At 47.1% G+C, this 27,329-nt stretch overlaps 1 protein-coding gene across 3 annotated transcripts in view; it reads right to left on the bottom strand.

Moving 5' to 3' along the window:
• Positions 1 to 513: 513 nt before the first annotated feature.
• C1_1H1orf210 (chromosome 1_1 C1orf210 homolog) overlaps positions 514 to 27,329 on the bottom strand; it is a 165,222-nt gene continuing 138,406 nt past the window's right edge. Inside the window, exons 3-6 of one of the 3 annotated variants that reach the window (XR_015307478.1) lie at positions 2,434 to 3,825; positions 2,092 to 2,347; positions 1,664 to 1,834; positions 514 to 1,576 (exon numbers count right to left, since the gene is read on the bottom strand). Coding sequence is in view for 1 of the 3 variants with exons in the window: in XM_086952185.1 (XP_086808311.1) it covers positions 3,467 to 3,825 (359 nt within the window). In the remaining 2 variants the exon portion in view is untranslated. Of the gene's footprint in view, positions 3,826 to 27,329 lie in introns of all 3 variants that reach the window. The other 2 variants (XR_015307477.1, XM_086952185.1) reach the window with 2 other exon arrangements.

Below are 27,329 nucleotides of genomic sequence, written 5' to 3' on the forward strand. Positions count from 1 at the left end.
CACCAGGGAAGGGCGCTATGTACCTGTGTCTTTTTTAGTTGAACAGTCATGAAGACACCCAAAAGTGGCAGCTATGGTGTAAATTATGATCTACTTTTGCACTGACTTGCTATGCTATGAAAACTGGCTTTGGCTGGCGCAGTCTCGTTGCTCAAATGTGTGTAATTTCTGATACTTATATATTTCCCTCACCTTCATTGCTTCATTTTGCTCGAGACAAAGTGTCACTTATAGCCATTTAAATGTCACTCATAATTACACCGAAATTATGAAAATGTCTCACACAGCAATCTGAAACCTTGGCAGCTATATATAAAGTCTTTTTGCATGGCTGGAGATGCTCTTTTCTGCATCTTCTCTGCTCCTCGGCTCAAGACAGGAAGTCTCCAATTCCAAATGGCTGGATGTAGTCTGAACACTTTCTCTGGAGAGCAGGTTACACTTTGCTTGAGCTCAGCGGTATAAACTCTTCGCTTAGTTGCATTTCAACAACTTGGCTTTTTTCATTTCATGTTTTTCTTATTGTTCTTTTTGTATCTTTTAACCACTTGCACTTCTGGATGAGGTGTTGCAGTTTTGGCCTGTGACACTGCTCAGCAGCTTCTAAGGGAAGTCAAAGAAATACAAGACCTGATAGCATCGCTCTCCATCTTCGCAAGAAACCTCAAAACCTGGCTCTTCGACAGACCCCCTTCTTGATGGACTAGAACCTGCGAAACCCCCCCCCCCACCCTCAGCGCCTTGAGACCCTTACGGGTGGGTAGTTGCGCTAAACAAACACCTGATTTGATTTGATTTGATCTTGGCGGGCAGGATTACTTCGTCACAAACGTGATGGATAGCCCGTCCGCCAAATTACAATTCCATTATATCCTATGGAACTCACTCATAATACGGAGGACGTGATATCGGTCATTTTTGTAACAGAGTATCCCATCCGCCAAGGTTGTAATCGAGCCCAAAGTTTCCAAGAGGGGGATCGCTCCCTGTGTCGGCTCTAGGCATCGCCGAAGCTCGATCGCGACTCTTGCATGTCATGTGCCTCAGAGCGAGGACTCTTTCTGTGTCCATGATACCCTCACTGCGAGGAAAGTTGTGTCCCTTTTTATTCACTCACTTCCCACACTATCCTCAGTCTTATCACACTTCGTAAAGGGATATACCAAATTTTAGTAAGTTCCTAAAAGGCATTGTGGGGTTGAATAGGAAAATCCACCACATCTGAACCCTAACCTGGACTTCCCTCCCTTATTCTACTTCTATCCCTTGTTGTCTTCTGACCTTTAACCTCCACATATTGATTGCCTCCTTCTTCTACACTGTCTTTCCATGTGCCTCTCCTGTTGATTTCAACTTGATAAATCAGCCCAACAAAACTCCACACCATGATGACACAACCCATGGCAGGGCACCTAAGTCTCTTATCCTACCTAATCACAGAACCCTCAGCCCCAACCCTTCATTTCTGAGGTAAAAATGTAGGAAAAAAGTGCAATTTGTGTGCAAAAAGAAATTCAATGGCAAAAAGCATGGAAAATGTATTATAGTTTAAAAGATCAAGCTAGCAGGACTTTCACTCAGTTCCAGGAGTGGTCAGGTGGATTGTTGTGGCACCATGTCCCAGTGTCCTCTCGAGTAATGACAAGGTCCGGGAGTCTTTCACTCAGGTCCATGAGTGGTCAAGTGGACTGTTGCAGTGCCACGCCCCAGCAGCCTCTCAATTGATGACAACATCTGGAAGTCTTTCACTCAGTTCCAGAAGTGGTCAGGTGGATTGCTGCGGCGCCACGGCCCAGTGTTCTCTCAGGTGAGGACAAGGTCTGGGAGTCTTTCACTCAGTTCCAGGAGTGGTCAGGTGGATTGCTGCGGCGCCACGGCCCAGTGTCCTTCAGGTGAGGACAAGGTCTGGGAGTCTTTCACTCAGTTCCAGGAGTGGTCAGGTGGATTGTTGCCGCACCACGCCCCAGCGCCTCCTCAAGTGATGACAAGGTCTGGAAGTCTTTCACTCAGTTCAAGAAGGGGTCAGGTGGATTGTTGTGGCGCCACGGCCCAGAGTCCTCTCAAGTGGGACATGGTCTGGGAGTCTTTCACTCAGTTCCAGGAGTGGTCAGGTGGATTGTTGTGGCGCCATGCCCCAGCGTTCTCTCAAGTGATGACAAGGTCTGGGAGTCTTTCACTCAGTTCCAGGAGTGGTCAGGTGGATTTCTGCGGCACCACGCCCCTGCATCCTCTCAAGTAAGGCCATGGTCAGGGAGCTTTCACTCAATTCCAGGAGTGGTCAGGTGGATTGTTGCTGCTCCATTCCCCAGCGTCCTCTCAGGTGACGACATGGTCAGAGAGTCTTTCACTCAGTTCCAGGAGTGGTCAGGTGGATTTTTGTGGCGCCACGCCCCTGCATCCTCTCAAGTAAGGACATGGTCAGGGAGCTTTCACTCAATTCCAGGAGTGGTCAGGTGGATTGTTGCCGCTCCATGCCCCAGCGTCTTCTCGGGTGACGACATGGTCGGGGGGTCTTTCACTCAATTATAGGAGTGTTCAGGTGAATTGTTGCTGCGTCGCCATGCCCCAGCATCCTCTTAAATGATGATAAGGTCTGGGACTCTCTCATTCAGTTCCAGGAGTGGTTGGGCAGGCTATTGTGGGGCGTTCTTTCAAAGGATGACAAAGTGTAAGAGGACTTGAGGTGTTAGGAACCCCTCTCACCTCAGATGGTGGCCAGACGTCCAATGTGTCAAGGTGTTGAGACCTTCTGGCATCTCATATGTTTAAGGGACTTGCAGAGCCAGGTTTTGCTGTTGGGTCAGCTGGTGAAACAGATCTGCAAAAGTAGAGCTGTGAGGAGCCGCTGATGTCTTAGACATTGAACTAATCTGTGATTTGTCTTGTGAGGTTCCAAGACCACAAGACACAGTAGTGCCTCAGATGGTAAAAATGTATAAGAGCTATCTCAGTTGGATCCACTAGTGCCTCACAAGGTGAATTGGTCGGGGAAGCAGAAATTGAAGGACTAGCATTGTCTGAGATGATGAAAATGTGTAAAAGGTATCCTTGTAAGATTCACTTGCACTTTACATGGTGAATTGGTCCGGGGAGGAGAGATGGCAGGACCCAGCGATATCATAGGTGGTGGACATGTGTAAGAGGTATCTTAGAAGGAGACACCTGACATAGTGAAATGGTCCAGAGAAGAGAGATGGCAGGACCCAGCGATATCTGAGATGGTGGACATGTGTAAGAGGTATCTCGGAAGGATACACCTGAGCCTCAGATGGTGAACTGGTCCAGTGAGTAGGCACCGACCGGACCCAGCAGTCTCTGAGATGGTCAACATGTGTAAGAGGTATCCCAGAAGGACCCACTGGTACCTCAGGTAGTAAACATGTCTGTGAGTTCTTGCCTTAGGTCCCACTGGCACTTCAGATGCCAAACAGGTCGGTGATGTGATGCTTTCGACCCCACAGGCACTTCAGACAGTGAAGAGATCATCCCCATCGTCTTCCTCCTGCAGCGTGTCACCTGGCTGGATGTAGTTGTCCTCGATGAAGCCATCATCATCCTCCGCCTGAGGGAAGGCCTGGTGTCGCCCGTCCACCTGCCTCCTCGCCAGCGTGGCATCTGAGAGATCCGCCTCAGACTGATGCATGGAGTCACTCTCAGGAAGAGGCTGGTGTCGATAACTGGCAAAGTAGCGGTGGAAGATCTTGCATTTGGCGACAATGGCGATGAGGACGGAGATGCTGATGGCGGCAGCGATGAAGCCCACTAGGTAGGGCCAGCTGCTCCCACCCGCAGCTGTTGGCAGCTCAGTCGTGGATGGTAGGCCTGCTGTGGAGAGAGACAGAACAGGAAGAGGCAGTTCAGAATTGTGTACAGAAGACAGAATGGAATCACTTTATACCTATCAGTTAATTGTACAGAATGAATGACACAATCCTTTAAACAAATGTTAATTTGTGATTTAATTAATATTGGTGAATTCAAATCCTTAGAAAACTTCAATATAAAAATTTGTTTTTCAATAATTCATGAATATAATCCAAATTATATCTCCCCATTTGATGAACTGAACTCTACATGTTTCAGAATTAACACCTCTTTATTAGAGGTAATTGAGAAATAATGCATTTAATAATGCATATACTCCCTCCACTTGGGAATGTGCAACGCAATCCTCCTGGAGTCCACGGGGATGGAAATGAACAATCCCGCACCAGATTCCCACTTAGTTCCAGTTGTAATTCTAGGCCTCTTCCTAACCATCAATCCAGATCCCGTAGGTTTCAGCCTCAGCTCTGGGCTGAGTACACCCTCACTCTTGTAATCTCGTACAATGGCACGGGGTTATTCGCCTCCTCTAATGCCGCTATCAACATCCCTGCGACCTCCTCGGATCCTGACAGGTAACCCAGGGTCAACCTCAGATCGGTTAATAAGGAAAACCTACTCCTAATTACTACTGCTCATCAGGAAGAGGTGAACACCTCCCTACACATTAATTCAATGCCGATCAACTGCAGATCGGCCTTGAAACATGCTGCGGACATCTCTGCACTCATCTTAGCACAAGACTTGAACTTACTGACTCTCACCAAAACCTGGCTCAATGAGGCCTCCTCCCCTGTTCTTGACATCTTAGTCCCGCCTAATTATGCCACTATCCGATGTGATCATCACAGGATAATGGGGGGGCATTGCTTGCATTCATCGCTCCAGCCTAACTATAAAACAATCTCTGAAGGTTCTGCTATCTTCCTGTGAGCTACTAGTAACAGAAATTTGGAACAAGGGCAAGGTTGTCTCTGTGCTTCACGTGATTTATCATCCACCGGGTGACAATTTGATCATCATAGAACAAATCATGAAGATTATTAGCTCATGTTCGGATCAACTATACCATATCTTCCTCGGAGACTTCAACCTCCATTGGAATGACACCAATGATCTTTTAGTCAACTCCTTTAAGTTTTTCCTCTCGGATCTTAACTGCTCTCAGGTTTGTAAGGGTCCTCCCCACAACAAAGGCGCAACCCTCGACCTCATTATTTTTAGAGACAACATCATTCAAATGGGTGACATCCTTCCTTGCGACTGGTCGGACCATCATCAAATTGCCTTCCACATACTGGAAAAGACCACTCACAGAAATGGACAACTGCCTAAAGCTAAACAATTGACTTGCAACATGAGAGACATCAACATCAATGATCTTACTGCCATCACTAGGAATAGACTTCAGCCGCCCCCTGACATGACCAACCTTGATGATCTTCCGGATCACTACATTAGCACTGTGGCAAATATCTTTGACGCCTTTCCACCGAAAGTACTTCAAAGGAACCCTCTCAAACAATCCAAACCTTGGATTAATGGTTCCCCAAATGATGAACGCCGTAAACATAGGCTTTTAGAGAGGCTCTGGAGAAATGAGCCTTCCACAACTAGCCTCTATCAGCTAAGGAAAATGAGAAGCACCTGCAACAAAAAAATCTGCATTTCTAAAACGGACCATTTCAGAGAGCAGCTGAACAATGCTAAAAATAGACCCAAGATGCTATTTGAAATCATCAAACAGCAAGCAAACCACACTTCCAACCACAACCTGGTTTCCTTGATTACGCTTCCTAGCGGGAGGACTTCACAGTGCACTTCTCTGAAAAAACTAGGAAAATTGAACAGGAGCTGCAACCTGACACTCCCATGGTGCCACCTCTAATCTACACCACATCATCAGGGGAGCCTGTCGTTCCCGAGGCAGTCTCCTTACTGCTTGGCAGTTCTCCCAAAAATTATGGCTTTTGGAACTCCTTTATCCTACCAGATTGCTTCGAACTACTCCACGTTATGGCAACTCTAAAACCGGCCAATTACTTCATTGATCCACTGCCTGCTAAATTTTTTAAAGACCTCAACTCGGCCATTCCTCCTCTTGGTCGAGGATCATTCATGAATATCTCCTGCAGCCGAACAGCCCTGATTGCCTAAAAATTTGGCAAGTAACTCCTATCCCCCAGAAGCCCAACTAACTTCCGACCGATCACCATCAGCATGACGCTAGCCAAAGTGCTCGAGAAATGTATCCACAAGCAGCGCTGCAAGCATATAGAGAAATTTCAACTACTTGACCTGTATCAATCTGGTTTCAAAGCAGGGCATAGTACTGAAACTGCTCTAACTCACATTGTGGATGACGCCCTGAAATCCCTTGATCAAAATGTCCCCTGTCTTCTGATCCTTCTTGACCTGTCTTCTGCATTCGACACCATCAAACATGAAAACCTGATTAAGCTTCTTCAACTTAGGATGGGTCTCTCGGGCCGGTCCTACAGTGGTTTGCCTCTTTCTTACATAACCACAAACAAAGGATTAAACTCAACCAGTCCCTCGCATCCAGATCCCCGGTGAGGATTGGAGTTCCGCAAGGATCCGCACACTCGCCCACGCTCTTTAACCTCTTTATGGAACCTCGCACTGTCATTCTGAACCATTCTCACATTCATTACCACATGTACACGGATGACACGCAACTTTACCTGAAGATCTCCTCTCTGGAGGACATTAAAACTTTAAATCAGGCTCTCTCGCAAACTCAACAATGGTTAGCCCAGAAACATCTTTTGTTGAATACCCTCAAAACTTAATTCCTGCTGATTGCCCCACACAGCCACTCTGCACCTACCCTGAAATGACTAAAACAACTCACAGCCCTTATCTACGCACCTCATGTGGTTGATTCCGCTAAATCACTAGCCATTACCTTGGACAAATACCTTAATATACAACCTCACATCAGTGCCACTATTAGGGGTGGCAACTTTTATCTTAACACCCTTAGGAAAATCAAGACTTTCCTTCCGCCAGAAGACTTACAGCCTGCAGTTCAATACCTGGTGATCTCACGACTTGAATATGGTTTGGTGACCCTTGCGGGCCTTCCTAAAGCGAGTTTGGCCCCTCTCAGAGCTACGCTCAATGCATCGGCCAGGCTCATCAGAGGCACCAAAAAACACGATTGCATCACATCGGACCAGGATCCGATTCAAAATAGCTTGCCTCACGCATAAAGCCCTGCATTATCATACTCCGGCCTACCTGGTGAACAAGCTTGTTCTTTCTGGCTCCGGTCGGAACTTAAGAAGTACGTCCACACTGCTCTTGAAACCTCCAAAATTCAAAAAGAAAATGATGTGCAAATGTACTTTCTACGGTCTTGTTGCTAGAATTTGGAACGCTCTTCTTACGGAGATTAGAGCCAATCCTTTCACTGCCTTTTTAAAGAAATAGGAAAAATGGCTTTTCCTGAGTGAACATTAACGGCATCATCCTGTGCTCTCTTTCAAGTCTCCTTGTTGACAGATTTGTCATTTATCCCAACATATCTTTCTATATTTATTTTTGATTGGTTGGTAAATTGTTATTTTACACTACGGCCCTTCCAGAGCTATACTAAAAGAATACTCTTGCGCCGATAACAGATTTGGCATTTATTTTACTGTGTTGTGACGAGTCACTCTATGATTGTTTTGCTGAATGTTACAAGAAATATATTGCACCATATGAGAAACTGAACTAGCGGGCCCACTACCCAGCACCTGATTTTGACTGTTTCCTCCTTGTTGTTTTACAATGTTGACCTCCATTAGACTGAGTTTATTCATACTTTTACCTTTGTGTACAGTGCTCTGATATCCGCAAGGGTCATGCTCGCGCTTTATAAAACTTTTCAAATAAATAAAGAACATATCTTTTTTTTTGTCAAAGTTCTTTTTAACCCCTTCCATGCTGATGACGGCCCCCAGCCGTCATGCATCACGATGGGCGTGTGCTGATGACGGCTGGGGGGCGTCATGAACCCGCCACTCTTCAAAACTGCCGCACAGGCGCAGAATCGCGGCCGCGCCCAAGGGGTTAATGTAATTTTTACAAATTTTGCATCCAGCATTTGTGATACAGAAACCAGCAATATGATAGAGTGAGTTATTTCCTGCTTTAGTTTCCTACTTAATGGCACTGGTCTGTGTCTGCTTAATCATTACAGTTACATCGCTCCACCCTTATAAAGGCAAAGCAAACCTCGAACTAAGAAAACCGAACTAAAGAAGTAAAATATAACAATATAAGGTACTCAACCGGAGAAGCAGAGACTGGACTATGTTATGTATGGCTACACAGATATGGAGGAAGAGGCCTGGGGATGGGGACATCATTCAAGCAACCCTGTTATCTCCAGGGCAAACAGTTAGAATTGAAAAAGATGCAGTGCCCTTGTTCTGGACGGGCACGCCAGCACTGGCAACCCAGTTGAAAGATAACTGGTTAAGGAACCTCAAGTATATTTTATTAAATGTAAATCCTCTCGAATTATGTCACCTAACCTCTCCATAGTTATTGCCTGCTAAAAAAGTGTGTGCCACCATGTGGTAGAATGTGCCTCAGCTTTTTTCTAGGCAACTGCCACTGTCATTTTGGCTGCCCCCAAACATAGCCACATGATACATTTATCTGCCTTTGTCTGGAGTTTTAGGGAATCTGATCTGAGCCCTAATAGCACGGAGGAGATTGCATCTGGTATGGGATAGCTCAGTATCACTTTTATTTGGGCTAGAATTTAGGGCCAAAATGGCAGATGCTCGGGCAATCCCACCAGATGTGACGAAAGTCCCCCAGCAGACCGCAGCCCCTCCAGCAGAGATCCGAAGTGTCAGGGTAGATTCTTTTCAGTTTTGTGGGATATAGTTACCAATCGTATAATAATTTGTAATGTGTCTCTCTGAGACAAAGGGAGTGGTTGTTTTTATGTGTATCCCTCCATGACCAATGCCACTCATGATCAGAGATGTCGTGGCCCAGAGTGCGCTCCCAGAATGCCAAGTGTCATGGAGGTTGGCCCTGTAGGAAGCGTAGCAGTTGCGAATATAGGAAAGATATGATGCCTTTGGTGCTTTGGGACTTTTTCACGAATGCTTCAAGTGGAGTAAGATCCCTTGTGCTAGCTTCCCTTGTTTCTGGCTGTAGGGTACAGTGTCTAAGTTGTTGGTAGTGGTAAAATTCCTCTTTTGTTAGACTGAAGTCTCGTTGACAATGTTCAAAGCTGAGGATATCAGAATTGTGAAATAAATGTGATAGCGTCAGGCATCCCCCCTCTCTCCATGCGTCAAAGGGACCTGGGAGTAAACCTGGTGGGAATGCTGGATTGGAGTGTATCGGGGTGAAGGGAGAGGGAATGTTGTCCAGGGGGATTTCTTGAGCACCTCTTCCCATACCCTCAAGACTGTTCTCATTGGAGTACTGATATAGGCATTGGCAGGGCAGTCTATTTTGTGTTTCCACAGTAGATCCTATATGCCTCTACCCACCATTGCCCTATCCATGTGCAGCCAATGCTCATCTGTTTCCCTTTATGACCACTCAATGATGACTCGCAGCTGCGCTGCCTTGTAGTACAGGCCGAAATCAGGGAGCCCCAACCCTCCCTCCGGTCTGGGTCTCCGAAGTAGCTTGAAGGGTAAACGTGCCAGTTTATTCTGCCATATGAATTTGTTGAGCAAAGTTTTGAGTTTGTCCAAGTACCCGGTTTCAATTCAATGGGTAGACTCTGGAACAGGTGGAGGAAGCGGGGAAGTACTACCATTTTTAGGTCGAGCCTGTAGGCAGCGCGCATGCGCTGTCGCTATGACGATGATCTATAATGATTTTTAAAAAACTCAGGAGGGGCTTTTAGCCCACCCACATTCACCATTGGTTAATAGCATCATCACTCTCTTTTTTTGCCGTCTAATTCGGCAGAAGTCGCGGTACGCCACTTCCTGTTGCTTGTGTGGAGGACCGCTCAACCACCGATTGATTAAACTTAATTTGGGTCCATCCGCCGCAAGCATTATAATTGAGGCACTATTTCGCATAGGGGAGCCACATAAACTGAACGGACAACATGCCTGCATTAATTTACAACCTAATAGTAACATTTATCTCCCCGCTACGCCGTGATCTATGAGGTGAACACTGCTACGTGGCAGACCTGCTTGCAGTGAAAGGCAACCGCAGACATGTAAGCCTCAAGCTAGTGCCAAGGCTGCACAAAAAGATTTCAATTCTGCTTGAGCATGTGGATTCTAAAAGGTAGCAGAGGCTTTGAGAAACATAAGAAATACTGCCTCCTGCTCTGTGCGCCTCCAGTGCAGAGAAGACCAGCAACAAGACGCTAGTCCCGCAAGAAGCTGAAACAATGCAGAATAAAAGTGCAGCACAGAGGTTTTATGAAAGATCATATTTCAGTTAAACTAAAGGTTTGTACAGGTTGATTATACATCAACAGGACATTAAAGTAGTAATTTAAACTCCGGTGCTACTGTAAAACAGACGCACAAAACTGTCATTGTACCAAGGCAGCCTCTAGTTCTTGCGCAAGGAAGACGCACCAGGCCATGGCCACTGGGATTTGCCCATGCACACGACACTACTTCGGGTAATATCTCAGTCAAACAGCTGCAAATGCACATTATTAACTATTATTTTATAAAAAAAATAACAGGGAATGACATCGCCAATGTGATGTACACCAGGGAACTTTGGCTGCCATATTCTACGCCTAAATATACACAGTCCCAGCAAAGCTCCTGTTCAGTTATTATTCGGGGGAAACAGAACAAACCTGATGTTTAAACCTGGAACGCGTGAGATTTGATTTACTGGACAGCATAAAAAAAATGGGGATATCTTTATTCTGAGCAGTTTTTTTCTTAGCGCCAAGGTCAGGCACATAATGGATTCTCTGCACTATATAAACGATATCCCAATCAAGTTATTTTACTTACCTCCATGCAAACAGGCTCGGCTGGAGGGGACTATGAGGCCCAGCGTCCCAGACAGTCAAAATGACCTTGCAGGGAAGAGTCTGGCACACCGACCTGCCAAATATATGAGGCATGTTGTTAAGCCCATGTACATTCCACGTTAAAATCTGCATCGTCATTCCTTTGCTTTAAAACAGATATCTAGTGGCCTCGCTCTGTGTTTTCCATCCACCCCACCCCTTTCTCTCACGCCCCCATGCCCGCCGCAAACCCCCTCAGGTTGTCTCTATGCAAGATCCTTAGTATTTCAGTCAATAAAAAGATTCGCCCTCCCTAACCCCAATTGCAAACCTCCTGGATCAACGGGTCCCAGAGTAAACCAAGGATTCTTGATCAGCAATATCGTTTGGGGCGAACGGTCCATCATCGTTGCCGTGGCTGTAATGTCTCTTGCGTGACTCGGATCAAGACTTTGCTGCTGAGAGTCCGGCCGCCCCCTTTTGTCCTCATCGTTCCACTTACCAGATTAAGCACCGGGACACCTGTGTCCTGTGACCATTAGACTGTGCATTACCAGGAGTAATGTCCTGCCCCTGAGGCGCCTCCTTTCCGTGATACTTCGGGTCTTGTTCTAGAATTCTAAGGCCATGAGCCCAGAAAAGAAGACATCTGTGAGGTACTCTCCCCTGCCCATTGGTTGATTTACCTCCTTCTCTATTGTGTGTGTGGTCTCTAAGTGAGCAAAGGTGAAGTATCCCTGCTGCTTCCATCGTCGGCTCTTGATGACTTATGTCCGCGGCTTGGCCATTCTCCATTGTTTCGAGGCACAAGATTTTCATTGCCCCTTCTAGCTTAGTGCTGTGGTGTGATTTGTTTTGTGTTCAAATGCCAGCCCAAAGGGAAAAGTCCATCTGTATCGCACATTGACCTGTCGCAGTTTATCTGTAACTGGGAAAAACTGTTGACGCTGCAGCAGTGTGGCCCGGGAGATATCCTGGAAAAGAACACAAGAAAATCCCCAAAAGGACTCTTTGTTGGTCTTCCTGGGCGCTTGCAGGATGGCTTCTTTTACTTTAAAGGCATGTAGCTTTACTAGTATGTCTCTTGGTCTTTGGATGTCTCCTGAGAGAGGCCTTCCCACCCTGTGCACTCTCTCTATTTTGATCTTTAGTGTGCTGGAGGCAAAAATCTCATGGAATAAACCTATTACAAATACCTCTAAATAAGGCCCCTCTGCTGCTTCATCCAGTTGACTAATTCGAATGTTGTCCCTTCGGGATCTGTTTTCCACGTCTTCTGATTTAATTATAGCTATTTGTAGTTGTGTTCTCAGGGTTTGTGTTGTATTCTTATACTGCTCAAAACCCTGCTCTAAGGCCAGAATCTTGCTTTCCGTATCTAGAGTTCTACTTCCAACAGAGTCTATATCCTGCCTCAGTGTGAGCAATTTGTCATTTAGATCAGTTTTGAGCTTCTCAATGGATGTGGCCACGTCTGCTTTTATCTCCTCACATAGTTCTTTTTTAAAGTCTCTCAGAGAGGCCAAGAAGACTTCTTTGGTTAGAGCCATACACTCAGCTACGCTTGTTGATTGTCAGGTATGAGTCGCCTCTGTGGAGCCAAAATATTTGGACACCCTGTTGAGTTGGGTCTTCTTTGGTGGCATTTGGAAGGTCTTCGCTCCCTGAGCCTGAGTAAGGCGGGACTGCTGCCACTGTGTCTGGAGTCATTTCCTGTGCCAAGAAGACCACTGTGCCCTCCGTGTGGGTGCCTCTTTGTGGGATAAGTAGCTCCGCCCGCCACTGCTCCTGTATCTCAGGACGGCGCGGGTAACTGGGTGTCCTTATTCACATTTCTAGCCCTTTTTAGGTCTCGCCTGTCGATGCGCATGCGCATCGAGCAAGGCGAGAGTATTGGGACTTATCCGCTCTTTATCCACACTGCAAGGAATCGTGGCGATTCCTTGCAGTGCCCGTGACTTTTAAGCTCAATGCGCATGCGCATTGAGCTTAAAAGCGCGTGCACGTCCGTCTTTGTTTACCCGCTCCGCCCCCTCCCCTTCCCGCCGTGTCGCATTTCTCCTCCCCCCTCCCCTCCGTCCGTCCGTCTTGTTTGTTTGTTTCGCCAGCTCTATATCGTCCGTTTCTTCTCTCGCATCCAACCCGCCGTGTATCAGTGTATTTTCATGATGTTGCTGTTAGAATTTTTATTTATTGCTTTGTTCCCATGCCACACTCTAATGCTTTCGTTACCTCATAATTTTGTTTTCTTTGTTTAATTTAACCCGCTCCGCCCCCTCCCCTTCCCGCCGTGTCGCATTTCTCCTCCCCCCTCCCCTCTCTTCCGTCCGTCCGTCTTGTTTTCTTTCTCTCCTGCCTCTTGTGTTTTTCTCCTTCACTGTTGCCTTTTCTCTCGCCAGCTCTATATCGTCCGTTTCTTCTCTCGCATCCAACCCGCCGTGTATCAGTGTATTTTCATGATGTTGCTGTTAGAATTTTTATTTATTGCTTTGTTCCCATGCCACACTCTAATTCTTTCGTTACCTCATAATTTTGTTTTCTTTGTTTAATTTAACCTGCTCCGCCCCCTCCCCTTCCCGCCGTGTCGCATTTCTCCTCCCCCCTCCCCTCTCTTCCGTCCGTCCGTCTTGTTTTCTTTCTCTCCTGCCTCTTGTGTTTTTCTCCTTCACTGTTGCCTTTTCTCTCGCCAGCTCTATATCGTCCGTTTCTTCTCTCGCATCCAACCCGCCGTGTATCAGTGTATTTTCATGATGTTGCTGTTAGAATTTTTATTTATTGCTTTGTTCCCATGCCACACTCTAATGCTTTCGTTACCTCATAATTTTGTTTTCTTTGATACACTGTTCCACTCTCTCTCGATTTTTCCCTTTACATCATCACCCTTAGTCTTTCTCTTCTTCTCCTCTCTTACCGTTTCCTCTCCTTCCCATGGTCTCATTTCCCTCTCTTGTACTTTTTTTCGTCCTCCTTCCGCTCACCTGCCCCAATCTCTGTAATCTCAATCTAAAAAGCGCTATTAAGCGGCCAGCATTGGCCTCTTCATAGTGCTCCTTCAAATTATCCGGTTATGCACCCCGCCTTCACTGTCTGCCACCCCCCACCTGAGGCCAATGCCAAAAGCTCTCCCAAGGGCGAGATCTACTGGCTTTGTCAATGCTTTTTGCATACAATGCTCTTCCAAGAGACACAGCTGTAGCATTTCACTGAGGTGAGTTTCCTGAACCCTTACATCACAACTCCAAGGAAAGGGTTACTGACAGACTGATCATAGACCTGAAGTCCGTGTGCTTTTCTTCCATAGCCATCTAGTCAGAAAAGCCGCCAGCAAACACAACATATAAAACTTGCTACCATATTAAACAGGAGTGGCAGCTGAATGAAACCGGCAGCTGACAGGCAAAAAGATGAAGGATATGACAGGTTGCAGCTATCCTTCAATGGGAAATGGGAGCTCCTTCAACGTTATGCAGTGTCAAATCCGCTTTCCAAAACACAAATGATAAAGACGGCAAGCTTCTCAGGATAAACGTGTTTTAATGCATTGCTGCCGGTTAGACATTACACTTAATACGGTCTCCACCCCTGCTTGATGGCACGAACAAGCAGAAAGTAATGAAAGTGCTCTTTAGAATGCATACACATTCAAAAGTAGAAAGTGAGCAAAGGAAATGTAGTCCTTTTCACCATTTTCAGTCGTGATAGAACGTGCTCTACCTGGGAACTGAGGCTCATCATCTGTAAAAGTCATTGTCTGCACTGTGGTCTATCTTGTAACACATTTACCCCTCCCCCAGTGGGAGTGCTTTGTCCCCAGTGCCACACCCTCCCTTCTCGAGAGAGGCCCAGGGACATTATTACTTTGTACTGAGGAGTGCAGTGTGCGAACCAATCACTCAAGGCTGCCTGACGGTTTTCAACTTCCTTACATTAGGCCTGTACAAATTTATGCCAGCCATTGTACCCTTAACCCCTCACTCACCCTCACTCTCACTCCTCACTCCCCCTCACCCTCACTCACCCTAAACCCCTCACCCTCACTCACCCTCAACCCCTCACCCTCACTCACCCTCAACCCCTCACCCTCACTCACCCTCACTCACCCTCAACCCCTCACCCTCAACCCCTCACTCACCCTCACCCTCAACCCCTCACCCTCACTCTCACTCACCCTCACTCACCCTCACTCACCCTCAACCCCTCACTCACCCTCACTCTCACTCATCCTCAACCCCTCACCCTCACCCTCACTCACCCTCAACCCCTCACCCTAACTCACCCTCACCCTCACTCACCCTCAACCCCTCACTCACCCTCACTCACCCTCAACCCCTCAACATCAACCCCTCACCCTCACTCACCCTCACCCACCCTCACTCACCCTCACCCTCACTCACCCTCACTCACCCTCACCCTCACTCACCCTCACTCACCCTCACCCTCACCCTCACTCACCGTCACCCTCACTCACCCTCACCCTCACTCACTCTCACCCTCACTCACCCTCACTCTCACTCACCCTCACTCACCCTCACTCTCACTCACCCTCAACCCCTCACCCTCACTCACCCTCAACCCCTCACTCACCCTCACCCACCCTCACCCTCACTCACCCTCACTCACCCTCAACCCCTCACCCTCACACAGTGCAACAGGTCTCGGAGCATTTGAGTTAGAGCTTTTAGAAATGTTTATGGCTTTTTTTTTTTAATTCTTTAGCATTGGCTACAGGAAACAAAAATGCTAAAGATTTACAAAAAAACCCATAAACAATTCTAAAAGCACTAACTCTAATGCTGCGAGACCTATTGCATTTCCAATGCTTGTTTGACCTGCCAACCGGTGAGGAGGGTATATGCTCTGGGGCCTACAGCCCCTTTCCGCATTTTCTTTTGGTGGCACGCTTGCATTACATTTGTGTTGCTTTGGATGGGAAGGTCATGTTGCCTGGTCTCTTCTGATTTTCTTTTGGAGCATAGAAGTACCTTCCACCCGATGTCCAATCTTTCCCTCCTCCCGACCTATGAAAATCATTTTCTGTGGGCCTCCATTTTCTGTCTCGTCCGGCTGCCATTTTAAAGTCAGGCCGGCTGGGTGGGAGCTTTACTGCGTGTTCTGCCGTTGCGGGGGGCCACAACCCCCAACTCCATTCCCTCCTGGTGCAGGAGCTTACTATTGCACCCTGGCTCACCAGTAAGCACCGGTGTCTGGAGTTCTTCTTGATGCTGCATTGTCCCAGTCTCCAGGGTTGCGCTGATACAGCACTCCATACCTCGTTTGCTGGCAGGCACTTCTTGGAAGCTTCTCCGGGTCCCTGGCTCCCCCAGGGAGATGCACCGTTGTAACAGTGGGACGCTTCTGTGCAAAAGGGCAATGTTTCTTTCATTGTGGCCGCTCCGTGTGGCTCATCGTTATTGGCCCTTCCCCCAGCGCCCCACCATCTTCCCCCTTTCGGGTCTCTTCAGTGTTCGGCTGCTTCCTGATGTTGTTTCACCTAAATTTGATGTAAGGGTAGCTACTGGTCTCCTGACCCCAGCGCTGTGCTTGGCAAGTCCCTCCGATTTCCCTCTCGGTGGCAGCGGAGCAGAGATGGACTACGTCCTCTCCGCCATCTTGGTGGGCCGCGCCCTAAACACATCATTTTTAACTATGATGTTACAATAAAAAAATCCAAAATATATAAATGATCAGCTTGCAGGAAGTCTTGACTTTTAATGCCTGTTCTTTAACTTTTCTGTGAAGTTGGAGCTTCTATGCTGCGTCAGGAGATCTGGTCTCAGCAATACTTTTGCCTCTGGAGGCATCAAATACCAAGGCTGGCTCACTTAAGTGGCTGTCATTAGGATGAGGGTCATGGACATCTGCCTCACTATCCTCCCAACACATGGAATACAGTGCAGTGGGGAAAAGTGTGAGCAAATATCTTGGACTAGTTCATCCATAGTGCATTGCCCATGAACAAGGGATATGGGTTCTTGGAGGAGAAATGTGTTAATTTTGAGTTTTCACTGTGACAATCAGATAAATTATGGGACTGCCCCATTTGTGAAAGTACCCGAGAAGTACTTGGGTATTCATGTTGCACGTGTGGACTTGTTGAGGTGTCCTGCTTGAGAAGTCTCAAAATCGCTGTCCACTACCAAAAGATGCAACATCAGAAACTGAATACAGTTCTGCATAGACCAATCCCATATCATTTGGGCTAGTGCTGTCAGCTGTGGCATGGGAGTCCCTCCATGCTTCTGGATGTAATACATTGCTGTCATGTTGTCCATCCCTATGAGGACTGTCTTACCTCGAACATGAGTATAGAGTGATTTGAGAGCCAATTGAATTGCCTTGAACTCCAAATAATTAACATAATATCCCTGATGTTCCTGCGTTGAGCTACTCTGTACAGGCATGTGGTTATGGTATTGGATGAGACACATGTGGTGAGGGAAGGAATATGGAGACACATGCATACGAGCTTGTTTTCTTTGGTCTTTATTTTCAGTAATTGGCTCCTCTATGCATAAGCGTAGATGGCAAATTGGGGACAACCCAGAGACTAAGTAATCTGTAGACCCGAGTGTGGGTTAAGACCACAATTTTCTTAAGGGATCAATAACCTGACGAAGGCCGCTATGACCCATGGGGGCAGTTAAAGGCCAAAACATGTTGGTTTCTGCAAACAGGATATAGGGGCATTGAATTCCCCAGTGTATCCGATTAACCTTTATCCCTATAAAGGGAGAACAGGAATAAAGGTAACCTTTGGTTCCCCTCAGATAGTTTTAACATAATTTTTTGTGTTTTGCACTTTCTGATCCCTTCTTGAGGGAACAATTCTTATTTATTTATTTATTTATTTATATGATTTTTAATGCGCAGCTAATACCCAAGGGTGTCTAGGCGCAGAAGATACTCTAGGATACGATGATCAGCGCACAAACTTATTGGTTGAAGAGCCAGGTCTTCAAGGCCCTACGAAAACAGATGAGAGTAGGGGCAATTTTGATGTATGTTCACACTTTCTTTCCTCACCACTATATATTCCCCCCAAAATTATTTCGCGCTCCGCCCAGTGAGTTGGTCTGCTCTTGGGCGTTTGATGCAGCCCAATGATGAAGCATGACACTGAAAAGTGTGTGAGGGCAGTATTAGGAAATCAGATTTCTTTCCTCCCGTCCTCTTTTTCTTTTCCCTCCCAGACTGGATAATTAGAGTAGTCCGTAGTTGAAGTATGCACTAGCACGCCATTGGTAGATGTCTACATTAGAGTCTAAATCTCTCTTTTTTCTTGTTTCTTCTAGTTTTGTCCTTTTCTTCATTGTGAGAAAGAAGCCTTGGAGGGGGAGTTAGAAAAAGCCATTCCCTCGTCTCTCCTTATTGTGATTTTTTTCTGTGCCAAAAGACTCTCATACTTTCCAGCACTTGGTGGTTGGCTGTCTATTATTCCTCTGGAGTAAAGTGTTTTGTTTCCAAGCATTTCAGTCCAGGTAGGTAATTGTGGTGTGATGTTGCACACATGAGGGTGTGACTTATATATTAGGTATCAGAATAGATCGACAACATACGCCAATGCGGTGCAAGGGAGTGCTGTTAGTTTTGATGTGTTTTGCCAACTGTACGTGTAATTTGCTGTGTTGAGCTGTTTGAAGTTGTTGTTAAGTTCATGTGGCTCATGGTGTCCTCTGCAGAACATGGGGGAGGAGAGGTTACAGCCTCCTTAAAGTAGTTTTTCAACTTCCAAGCTTGTTCAGGTACAATGTTTCCTAATAACACAGGTAGTGGACACTCCCTCTCTCCATCTTCACAAGCATCTCCTTTTGAACCAACACCCACAGCATTGTGATTAGGCAGGAGTCAAGCCATACCCTGCTCCCTTTGAGATGCTATCAGGGGCAGGGCTCTTGGCAGCCAGAATGAGAAGCCGCATAGTTAGGACTTGGAGCAAGCACGCCTCTTAAACACAGACCTTCCAATTTGATCATGTCAATGTTTTCAGTTTCTTGATGTGCTATGCTTTGTAATTTATTATGTAGAAATGTTATCTTATGTATTGCAGAGAGTGCTTAATCTTAAAAAAAATTAGTACCAAGGCCCTCGTCAGGAGGTCCTTGCAGCTTGGATCACCCACTGCCCCTGCCAGTGCTGCCAATGAAGAGTACCAGCACAAACATTAACCATCACACTGTTACAAGTGTGACAATGCAGAATATTCCAGGCCCCCAAAGGTGTACGAAGGGCCTGGGTGGATGGTATAAGTAACTCTGAATGAATATAGAATTAATAAACAACTGTTGTTGTGCTCATCTCTAAATTAGACAGACAGCTCCACCATGTGGTAGACTGTCATAAGTGCTGCTGTTGACATTTAAGTGCCGGTGCCGAGCAGGGATCAGCGTTTACAACAATAGGGAATAGTTTAATTTACTATCCAAAACCTTCCCTACTATCCACGGGGACTGGAGTTGAAATAGTAAATTAAACTTTTCACTATCCAGCGCCCCCCAACGCAAGTCGTTGTAACGACTTGCGTTGTAAACCCTGCGTGGTAAAGGCATGCGTTGTAAAAGCATGCGTAGTAACGACATACATCCGTGCCACCAGCTCAAATTAAGCATTGATTGCAGAGCAATACTTCACATGTAGCTCTCCCCGATTTTCTCTGTTGTACAACTACGCCCACCACACCGTGGGCAAGAAATTAACCTCAAACTCCAACATTGGGGTTTCAAAACCTATAAGCCAACAAACATAATTCCTCAAAAAAGTTATCAGATTTGTCACAATAAAGGGAAGGTTTCCAGACAGCTGCCCGCAAACACTTACGCTTGTTTTTCAAGCTGTGAATTAATTTACATCTCAACCACTTTCCTTTGTGTAATGCACTCCTTACCCAAACATCACATTTGATGACCCTCCCAAGAAAGCAGCAGAATTTGCACAAGTGAAATCGCACCTTGACCACTTCACTCATCCTACCCCACTTGAGGAATGCAAATCCAAATGTTCCTGGCACAGCGTTGACATGCCCACCTCAAGAGCATCCTGGAAACAAAACAGTCCAACCATTCTACTAACCCCATCCCTAGCGACATTGCAAAAGACTTCTACACCTACACGCTCCCCCACTGGACTAATCTGTTTAATCTCTTCCTCAGTCAAGCCTCCTTTTCTGATGCCCTCTAAACAGGTCAGGTGTCCCCACTTCTAAAGAAACCCTCCGCCGATGTCAATGACCGTAGCAAATTCTGCCCTTTCATCAACCTCCCTTTCCTTGCTAGAATCACTGAAATATGCATAGCAGTGCAACTCTCCCAAGATATTAAGGACAACAAACTTCCTGATGAATTTCAATCAGCCCTCCTACAAGTCATGGATAATGCCCTGCGAGTGCTCGATTCAGGCAACTCCGTCTCTGATCCTTCTGGACATTTATGCAGCCTTTGCCACTATAAACCATAACACTATTCTGAACACCCTAAAGCAAAGAAAGGGGTTTGAAGGCACCGTACGCAAATGGTTTGAATCATAACTCTCAGGCAGATCTCAGATGATTAAAATTGTAAACTGTCTCTCTTCATCAGAGGCTGTGGTTCAAGGCGTTCCCCAAGGCTCAATCCTCGTGCCCACCCTTTTTAGTCTTCACACAGAACCACTGGGAAACCTTAAAAAATGAAATCTGGGATCCGTTATCACCTCTATGCTGATGACACCCAACTCTACCTAAAGGTAACCTCCGCACTCAACATTTCAATCCTCGCGATCTACCCTCAACTCCATCCAAGAATGGATGACGTCTCATCATCTAATTCTGAATCTCTCTAAATCCGAATTCCTTCTTATCTCAATCTCTAACTCTCCACCGTCTGTTTAGTCCTGGATGGATGGTCTGAACATTCTTAACAACAAACCTACCATCGATGAGAGCACCAAATCCCTAGGTGCCGTCCTGAACAAAAGACTCAACCTTCATTCCCAAATCAACATCATTGCAAAGAACTCATGCTTTCAACTGCTCCTTCTCTGGGGGGATTCAGCGTTTCATTCCTGAGCAAGACTTGAAAACTCTGGTTCTATCTTCCGTACTCTCCAGACTGGACTAATGTAATTGCAGCCTCATGATTGTTTTAGGGGACCCTGTGTGCTTTCTTCTTCCGGTACTAGCCAGTAAGATGCAGGAGAGAATGCGGCCATGAAGAGGTAAGAGTTTAAAAAAAAAAAAAATTCACCGCTCCTACTCCCCTACTCGCTTCCACCTGCCACTGGGCTCCAGACCTTCAGGCAGTGCTGAAAATCTACTGCTCAATAGGGCTTGGGTGTAGTTCGCTGAGTTTTGCCACGCCGAGCTCCACGAAGTTACAAAAAACCTCTGCGAAGTTCCGTGAGTGGCGTAGTGCAGTGCGAACTGCAGTTTGTGCTGGTATTTCTGCTGCTAGGGTAGACGCTAGCGCTCGCAAACTTACCGCTCACGATCCCAAACTTACCATTCGCGATCGCAAGCAGGAAAAAAACTCCGCTGTACATCGCAAAGCAGAGTTTTCTGCACTCTCCGAGCTCCGCGGAGTGCAGAAAACTCTGCAAACTGAGCAAACGGAGGAAATTTTACCACCCAGGCCTACTGCTCAAATCTACAACTTTCAAAGGGGAAAGACTTGGCGTGCTCATTTTCAAGTAATGCGAGGAGCTCGCTACCTCCAAACCTTTGCACCACTGCCTTATTCCGGATTTTTTAAATAGGTCTTAAAACTTTCCTCTTCCAAAGACACTTTTCCTCACCAAGCTCCCCACCAGACCAGGCACATGCCCCCTCATCCCAGGTCATGACCCTGACTATTCATGACACTCACCAGAGCTACTACAACCCTCTGCCTCAGGTTTTTAAATATGTATGATGTATTTGTGTAACCCTAATCACACCACCTTTTCTTAATATGTAATCTTGAGTGAATTTGTCACTTTTTTATCTGTAACTATCACCACGAGTAACTGTTATACATATTACTAGTGATACCTACTTACATGTCACTCTCTTTCCTTATATAGTCTGTACTTGTATAACCCTAACCACTCCACATTTTCATAATATGTAATCTTGAATGTATTTGTAACTTGTCAATCTGTAACTTTCACCATGAGCACCTATAAGTAGGTTTACCTACTTCCATGCTACTCTCATTCCTTATGTAATTTACTTCGCTCTATTGTATGGGTTCCTGTGTGTCCCCCAAGGAGCATGCCGCACATGACTCTCTTGTGGCAGCGCCACCAGAGGTGCAGTGCTGCCACATAACACCAACCCCAAGATGGAGGCTGCTTGCTTTGGGACCCGAGACCACCTGGTCTTGAGAGCCACCCATGCCACAAGATAGGCAAGAGCCCATGCCTGACCCTGCCTGACCCCGCAATGCTCACCAGTGAAAGAAACGTTATCACCCGGGGAAAGTGCTGGGAATGGTTGGAGGCTCTTGCCTTGTCGTGAAGAGGCATGCCACAGATGGCTGAAGACAGTGCCACCTGTCAGCACTGACTTTCAAGCTCACGCTCTGCAGCTCTGGTCTCTGCGGGCAGTTTTTAGCGGAGGATTAGGACCTACTTTTGAGATATTGATGACATCTCCATTGGCAGTAAGATTATTATTCCCCCTTCCAGGCATCGGCATTGCCAGGTAAGGGTGGGCATAGTTGGCAGAGTACCACTATGCAGATTTTTTCTGTGAAGCTGCAACTTCTCATCCCAACTAATAAAACAGAAACCTCACATATCTTTGATAAAAAAAGTAACTATCTTTACATGCAACTTTACATGCAAAAATACATATAGTCTTCTCACAAAAGTGAAAATGTAAATACAACAAGCAGTGAGAGAGGTGATGATTTTTGTGTCCTCACTAACCTAAGGAGAGGACCAAGCAGATGCCTTGAACACAAAGAGCATATCATGCTGAACGATTCAGTGGTGGTCCCATCCTCCCAGGACCACCCCAAGCACAGTTATGGGCAAAAATACAATGCCAACCAAAGGCCCTGCAAAGCATTACGGGACGAGATTCTAGAGTGCAGTGAATACTATAGTATCCAGTATCAAAACATTCCTCAAGGGGCAGGCTCTCGGGCTCAGCGGAGAGCTAATACTATAATATTTACCAAACTCTGGAATCTCAGCCCATAATGCAACTCATGTCAAGGGACACCTCTCCCCCATAATCCAGTGTCCCACAAGAAGTATATGTTCCTGTCCCACTGTGTGATGGGCCCTACAGATGCCAGTGTGGGTCAGCCCATCCATACTGGTTTCTAAAATCAAGAAAGAGACCCTTGTGTCCTGCAGGGCAGGGGTCCTCGTTACCAGCGGCACAGAGTTAGAGCTGGTAATCCCCCCCTGTGGTAGTCTTGTTTCAGCGTCTTGCAGGTTAACCCTCAGGCTGGGGAGTTTTGTGCTCACAGGGTTTAACATCACCTTAAATCGACAGAGTTTCCTCATTGTGAACCTCTCGTGTGCATACAAAGACCTGCAGGTACCACCTGGAGGAGCCTGGTCCGGTAACACTGGCTGGAGGGTGGTAACACCGTGCAGCATCAGGACGGTGCTTGAACCCTGAGCTGATGATGACCGGTACATGAACTTTCAGCAGGTTCTGCTGTCATCCACGTCAATAACGCGCCTCGTGTCCCACCAGTGGTACCCACGCTGCAAGGATGATGCAGTCTGTCGCACCTGTCGCACCTGTGTTTATAGTACAGCCACCACCTCTGGTTTCAGTTTATATCCCTTGTTTACCCAAAATAATGGCTCTGCCCGCACCAACTACCAACAATTAACAGTAAACCCAACCCAACACAACAAGAATCTCTATCTGGCCACAGCAGCTTGTAAACCGTGAGGTCCTAAGCGCTGCTATTGTAGAGAAGAGCATCCTTGCATCCTGGGGACAGGTACAGTATCCTGGGGTTACAAGCACTGCCTCCCGGGGACATGTGCAGCCTCCTGGAGACAGGTGCTGCCTCCTGGGGACAGGTGCAGTATCCTAGGGACAGGTGCAGTATCCTAGGGACAGGTGCAGCATCCTAGGGATAGGCGCATCATCCTGGGGACAGGTGCAGACTCCTGGGGACAGGTGCTGCCTTCTGGGGACAGGTGCAGCTTCCTAGGGACAGGTGCAGACTCCTGGGGACAGGTGCATCATCCTGGGGACAGGTGCAGTCTCCTGGGGACAGGTGCAGACTCCTGGGGACAGGTGCAGACTCCTGGGGACAGGCGCATCATCCTGGGGACAGGTGCAGACTCCTTGGGACAGGTGCATCATCCTGGGGACAGGTGCAGACTTCAGGGGACAGGTGCAGTCTCCTGGGGACAGATGCAGACTCCTGGGGACAGGTGCATCATCCTGGGGACAGGTGCAGTCTCCTGGGGACAGATGCAGACTCCTGGGGACAGGTGCAGACTCCTGGGGACAGGCGCATCATCCTGGGGACAGGTGCAGACTCCTGGGGACAGGTGCATCATCCTGGGGACAGGTGCAGACTTCAGGGGACAGGTGCAGTCTTCTGGGGACAGATGCAGACTCCTGGGGACAGGTGCATCATCCTGGGGACAGGTGCAGACACCTGGGGACAGGTGCAGACTCCTGGGGACAGGTTAAACATCTGACATTTTGGTTCAGTTGTGGGGCTCATGCAATGTTTTCGTCCCATTGAAGGTCCTGCAGTTTGAATGTGTGTTGCTTTCGAACCTGGGCACAAGACGGGGGTACGCGAGGTACACAGCGTCCACCCACTATCAAGAACTTGGGCCCCACAGAAATAGGCTGAAGTTGTCCAGACACCGGTGCACGGTCCGCAGCGCCTCCACCTCGTCTGCTTTCCATTCCCAGCAGCGATGTGCAGCCGGCAGCCCTTGCATATAAGGCAGGCTCTGTACGAAGGTCAGGTGTGTTGGTCTGTCCAAGTATTTACACAAATAACAACTTCAATATTGCGCTGCGCAAACCAATGCAGGGTGTCAGAGCTCTTTCCATAACATACACATTATACATTGATAATAAATCATGTACATTTGTAAATCAATGTACAAGAGGAGTGACATGAGTCCGGATTGCAAGGTGGGGCAGTCACATGTCCTCATAGCTCACTGTGCTACGCTGCAAGGATTACAATGTATGAACTGCAGGAAACAAAAGGATCTCTGTGTTCAAAGCAGCATCCCACTTGACTACCTGCATTAAATACAGATCTGTCATCTGCATGGTACATGATGTGCTTTGCAGGAGACACATTAACCCACCAGGCTACTTTGAATCAAATCTGGGACTTCAAAAAACCCAGATCTATCCAGCAAATGTTAGCCTCAAGAGTTCTGTCACCATTACTACTATTCCCTGAGATTTACTGGGCGCCTCTGCAGCAGGTGCCTTAACCCAATCAAATATGTTAAAATGCAGGCTTTGTAACCAAACAAGCAGAACAGATCCACTGCATTGCTTCTCCTTGTTGTCATTCCTTTGTGGCAGGGTTGAATAAATATATATATTAGTTGAGGCCCAGATTTTACGTCAAGATTGCGCCACATTTTTGACATAACCCCAACACAAAATCTCATTTGTTAAATCTCATAATGTGCTTAAATGTCCTCAAGATATACCTGACAATCATATGTGTGAGGTTTTAATATCTGATGTCACTACTTGTGATGTCACTTCGTGATCTGAGTGGAAGCCCTGGGCTCTGGGGCATGTAGGCCTTTGTCACTCTCCTGCCTGGGGCCGAAGCAGATCTGAGTGGCAGTCCTGGGCTCTGGGCATGTAGGCCTTTGTTACTCTACTGCTTGGGCCCCAATCAGATCTGAGTCGAAGTCCTAAGCTCTGGGGGAGTACAGGGCGTTATTACTCTCCAGACAGGGGCCGAGACAAATCCGAGCTAAAGTCCTGGGCACTGGGGCATACAGGCCTTTGTTACTCTCCAGCCAGGGGGCGAGGCAGATCTAAGTGGAAGGCCTGGGCTCTGGGGCATGCAAGCCTTTGTTACTCTCCATCCAGGGTTCAAGGCAGATCCGAGCCGTAGTGTTGGGCTCCGGGGCATGTAGCTCTTTGTTACTCTGCTGCCAGGGCCCGAATCTAATCTGAGTAGAAGTCCTGGGTTCTGGGGCAGTACAGGGCTTTGTTACTCTCCAGTCAGGGCTGAGGCAGATCTCAGTCGAAATCCTGGGCTCTGGGGCATGTGCAGGGCTTTGTTGCTCTCCAGCCAGGGGCCGAGGCAGATCTGAGTGGAAGCCCTAGGCTCTGGGGCATGTGTAGCCTTTGTTATTCTCCAGCCAGAGGCTGAGTCTGCCCTGAGGGGACACAGCGTTTACAACACAACTTTTACAACGCAGTACTGTCCTTTACCACGCAACTTTTACAACACAAGTCGTTACAACAGCTTGCGCTGCAGGGCGCTCTAGGATAGGGAATAGTTAATTTACTATCCAAAACCGTCCCTACTATCCACAGGGACTGGAGTTGGAATAGTAAATTAAACTATTCACTATCCAGCACCCCCCAACGCAAGTCGTTGTAACGACTTGCGTTGTACAAGTTGCGTGGTAAAGTCATGCGTTGTAAAAGCATGCGTGATAATGACATACATCCGCTCTGAGTAGAAGCCCTGAGCTCTAGGACATGTAGGCCTGTGTTACTCTCCTGCCTGGGCCCGAATCAGATCTGAGTAGAAGTCCTGGGCACTGGGGCCTGTAGGCCTTTGTTACTCTCCTACCACGGCCCGAATCAGTTCTGAGTAGAAATCCTGGGCTCTGGGGCAGTTATGTTAAATGTTATGTTAAAGTAACTTGTAAAGCACATGTACACCTGATGGTTTCATGGCGCTGAGGTCCAGCGGATGCTGCAACAGTGAGAACGTTAAAATTAGTCATACCTGCGGAACAGCCAGGTCTTTAACTGTTTCCTAAACTGCACGTAAAAGGTCGCTGATCTCATCTCTGGAGAGAGTTCCAGAATTGAGGGGCACAGACCACAAATCTTAGTCCTCAGGTTTCTTACGTTCAAAGGACGGGATGACCAACAGATTCAGATGAGAGGACCTGAGGTCCCGAGAAGGGACGTAGTGCTGAATCCCAGAGGATATAAAGAATGGACTGTTGCCATGAAGAGCTTTAAAGGTGATACACCCCAGCTTGAATGCACACCGCTTGGCCACTGGGAGCCAGTGTGGGCTTTTCATTCGATGTCTAATATGGTGCCATTGGGGCTGCTGGTAAATTAATCTGGCCGCTTGATTGGTGGGCAGTACAGGGCTTTGTTACTCTCCTTCCAGGACCCGAATCAGATCTCAGTAGAAGTCCTGGGCACTGAGGCATGTAGGCATTTGTTATTTTCCAACCGGGGGCTGAGGCAGATCTAAACCAAAGTCCCGGGCACTGGGGCATGTAGGGGCCGATTCACAGAACTAACTTAAGACAAAATCTTAAACGTACTACTTTTGGTATTCACAGAAGGCATTTAGTAGAGATAAAGTTAGGACAGACTTAAGACCAACTTAAG

The sequence above is a fragment of the Lissotriton vulgaris genome, chromosome 1_1 (genome assembly GCF_964263255.1).
Source record: "Lissotriton vulgaris chromosome 1_1, aLisVul1.2, whole genome shotgun sequence".
Classification (NCBI taxonomy): Eukaryota; Metazoa; Chordata; class Amphibia; order Caudata; family Salamandridae; genus Lissotriton; species Lissotriton vulgaris.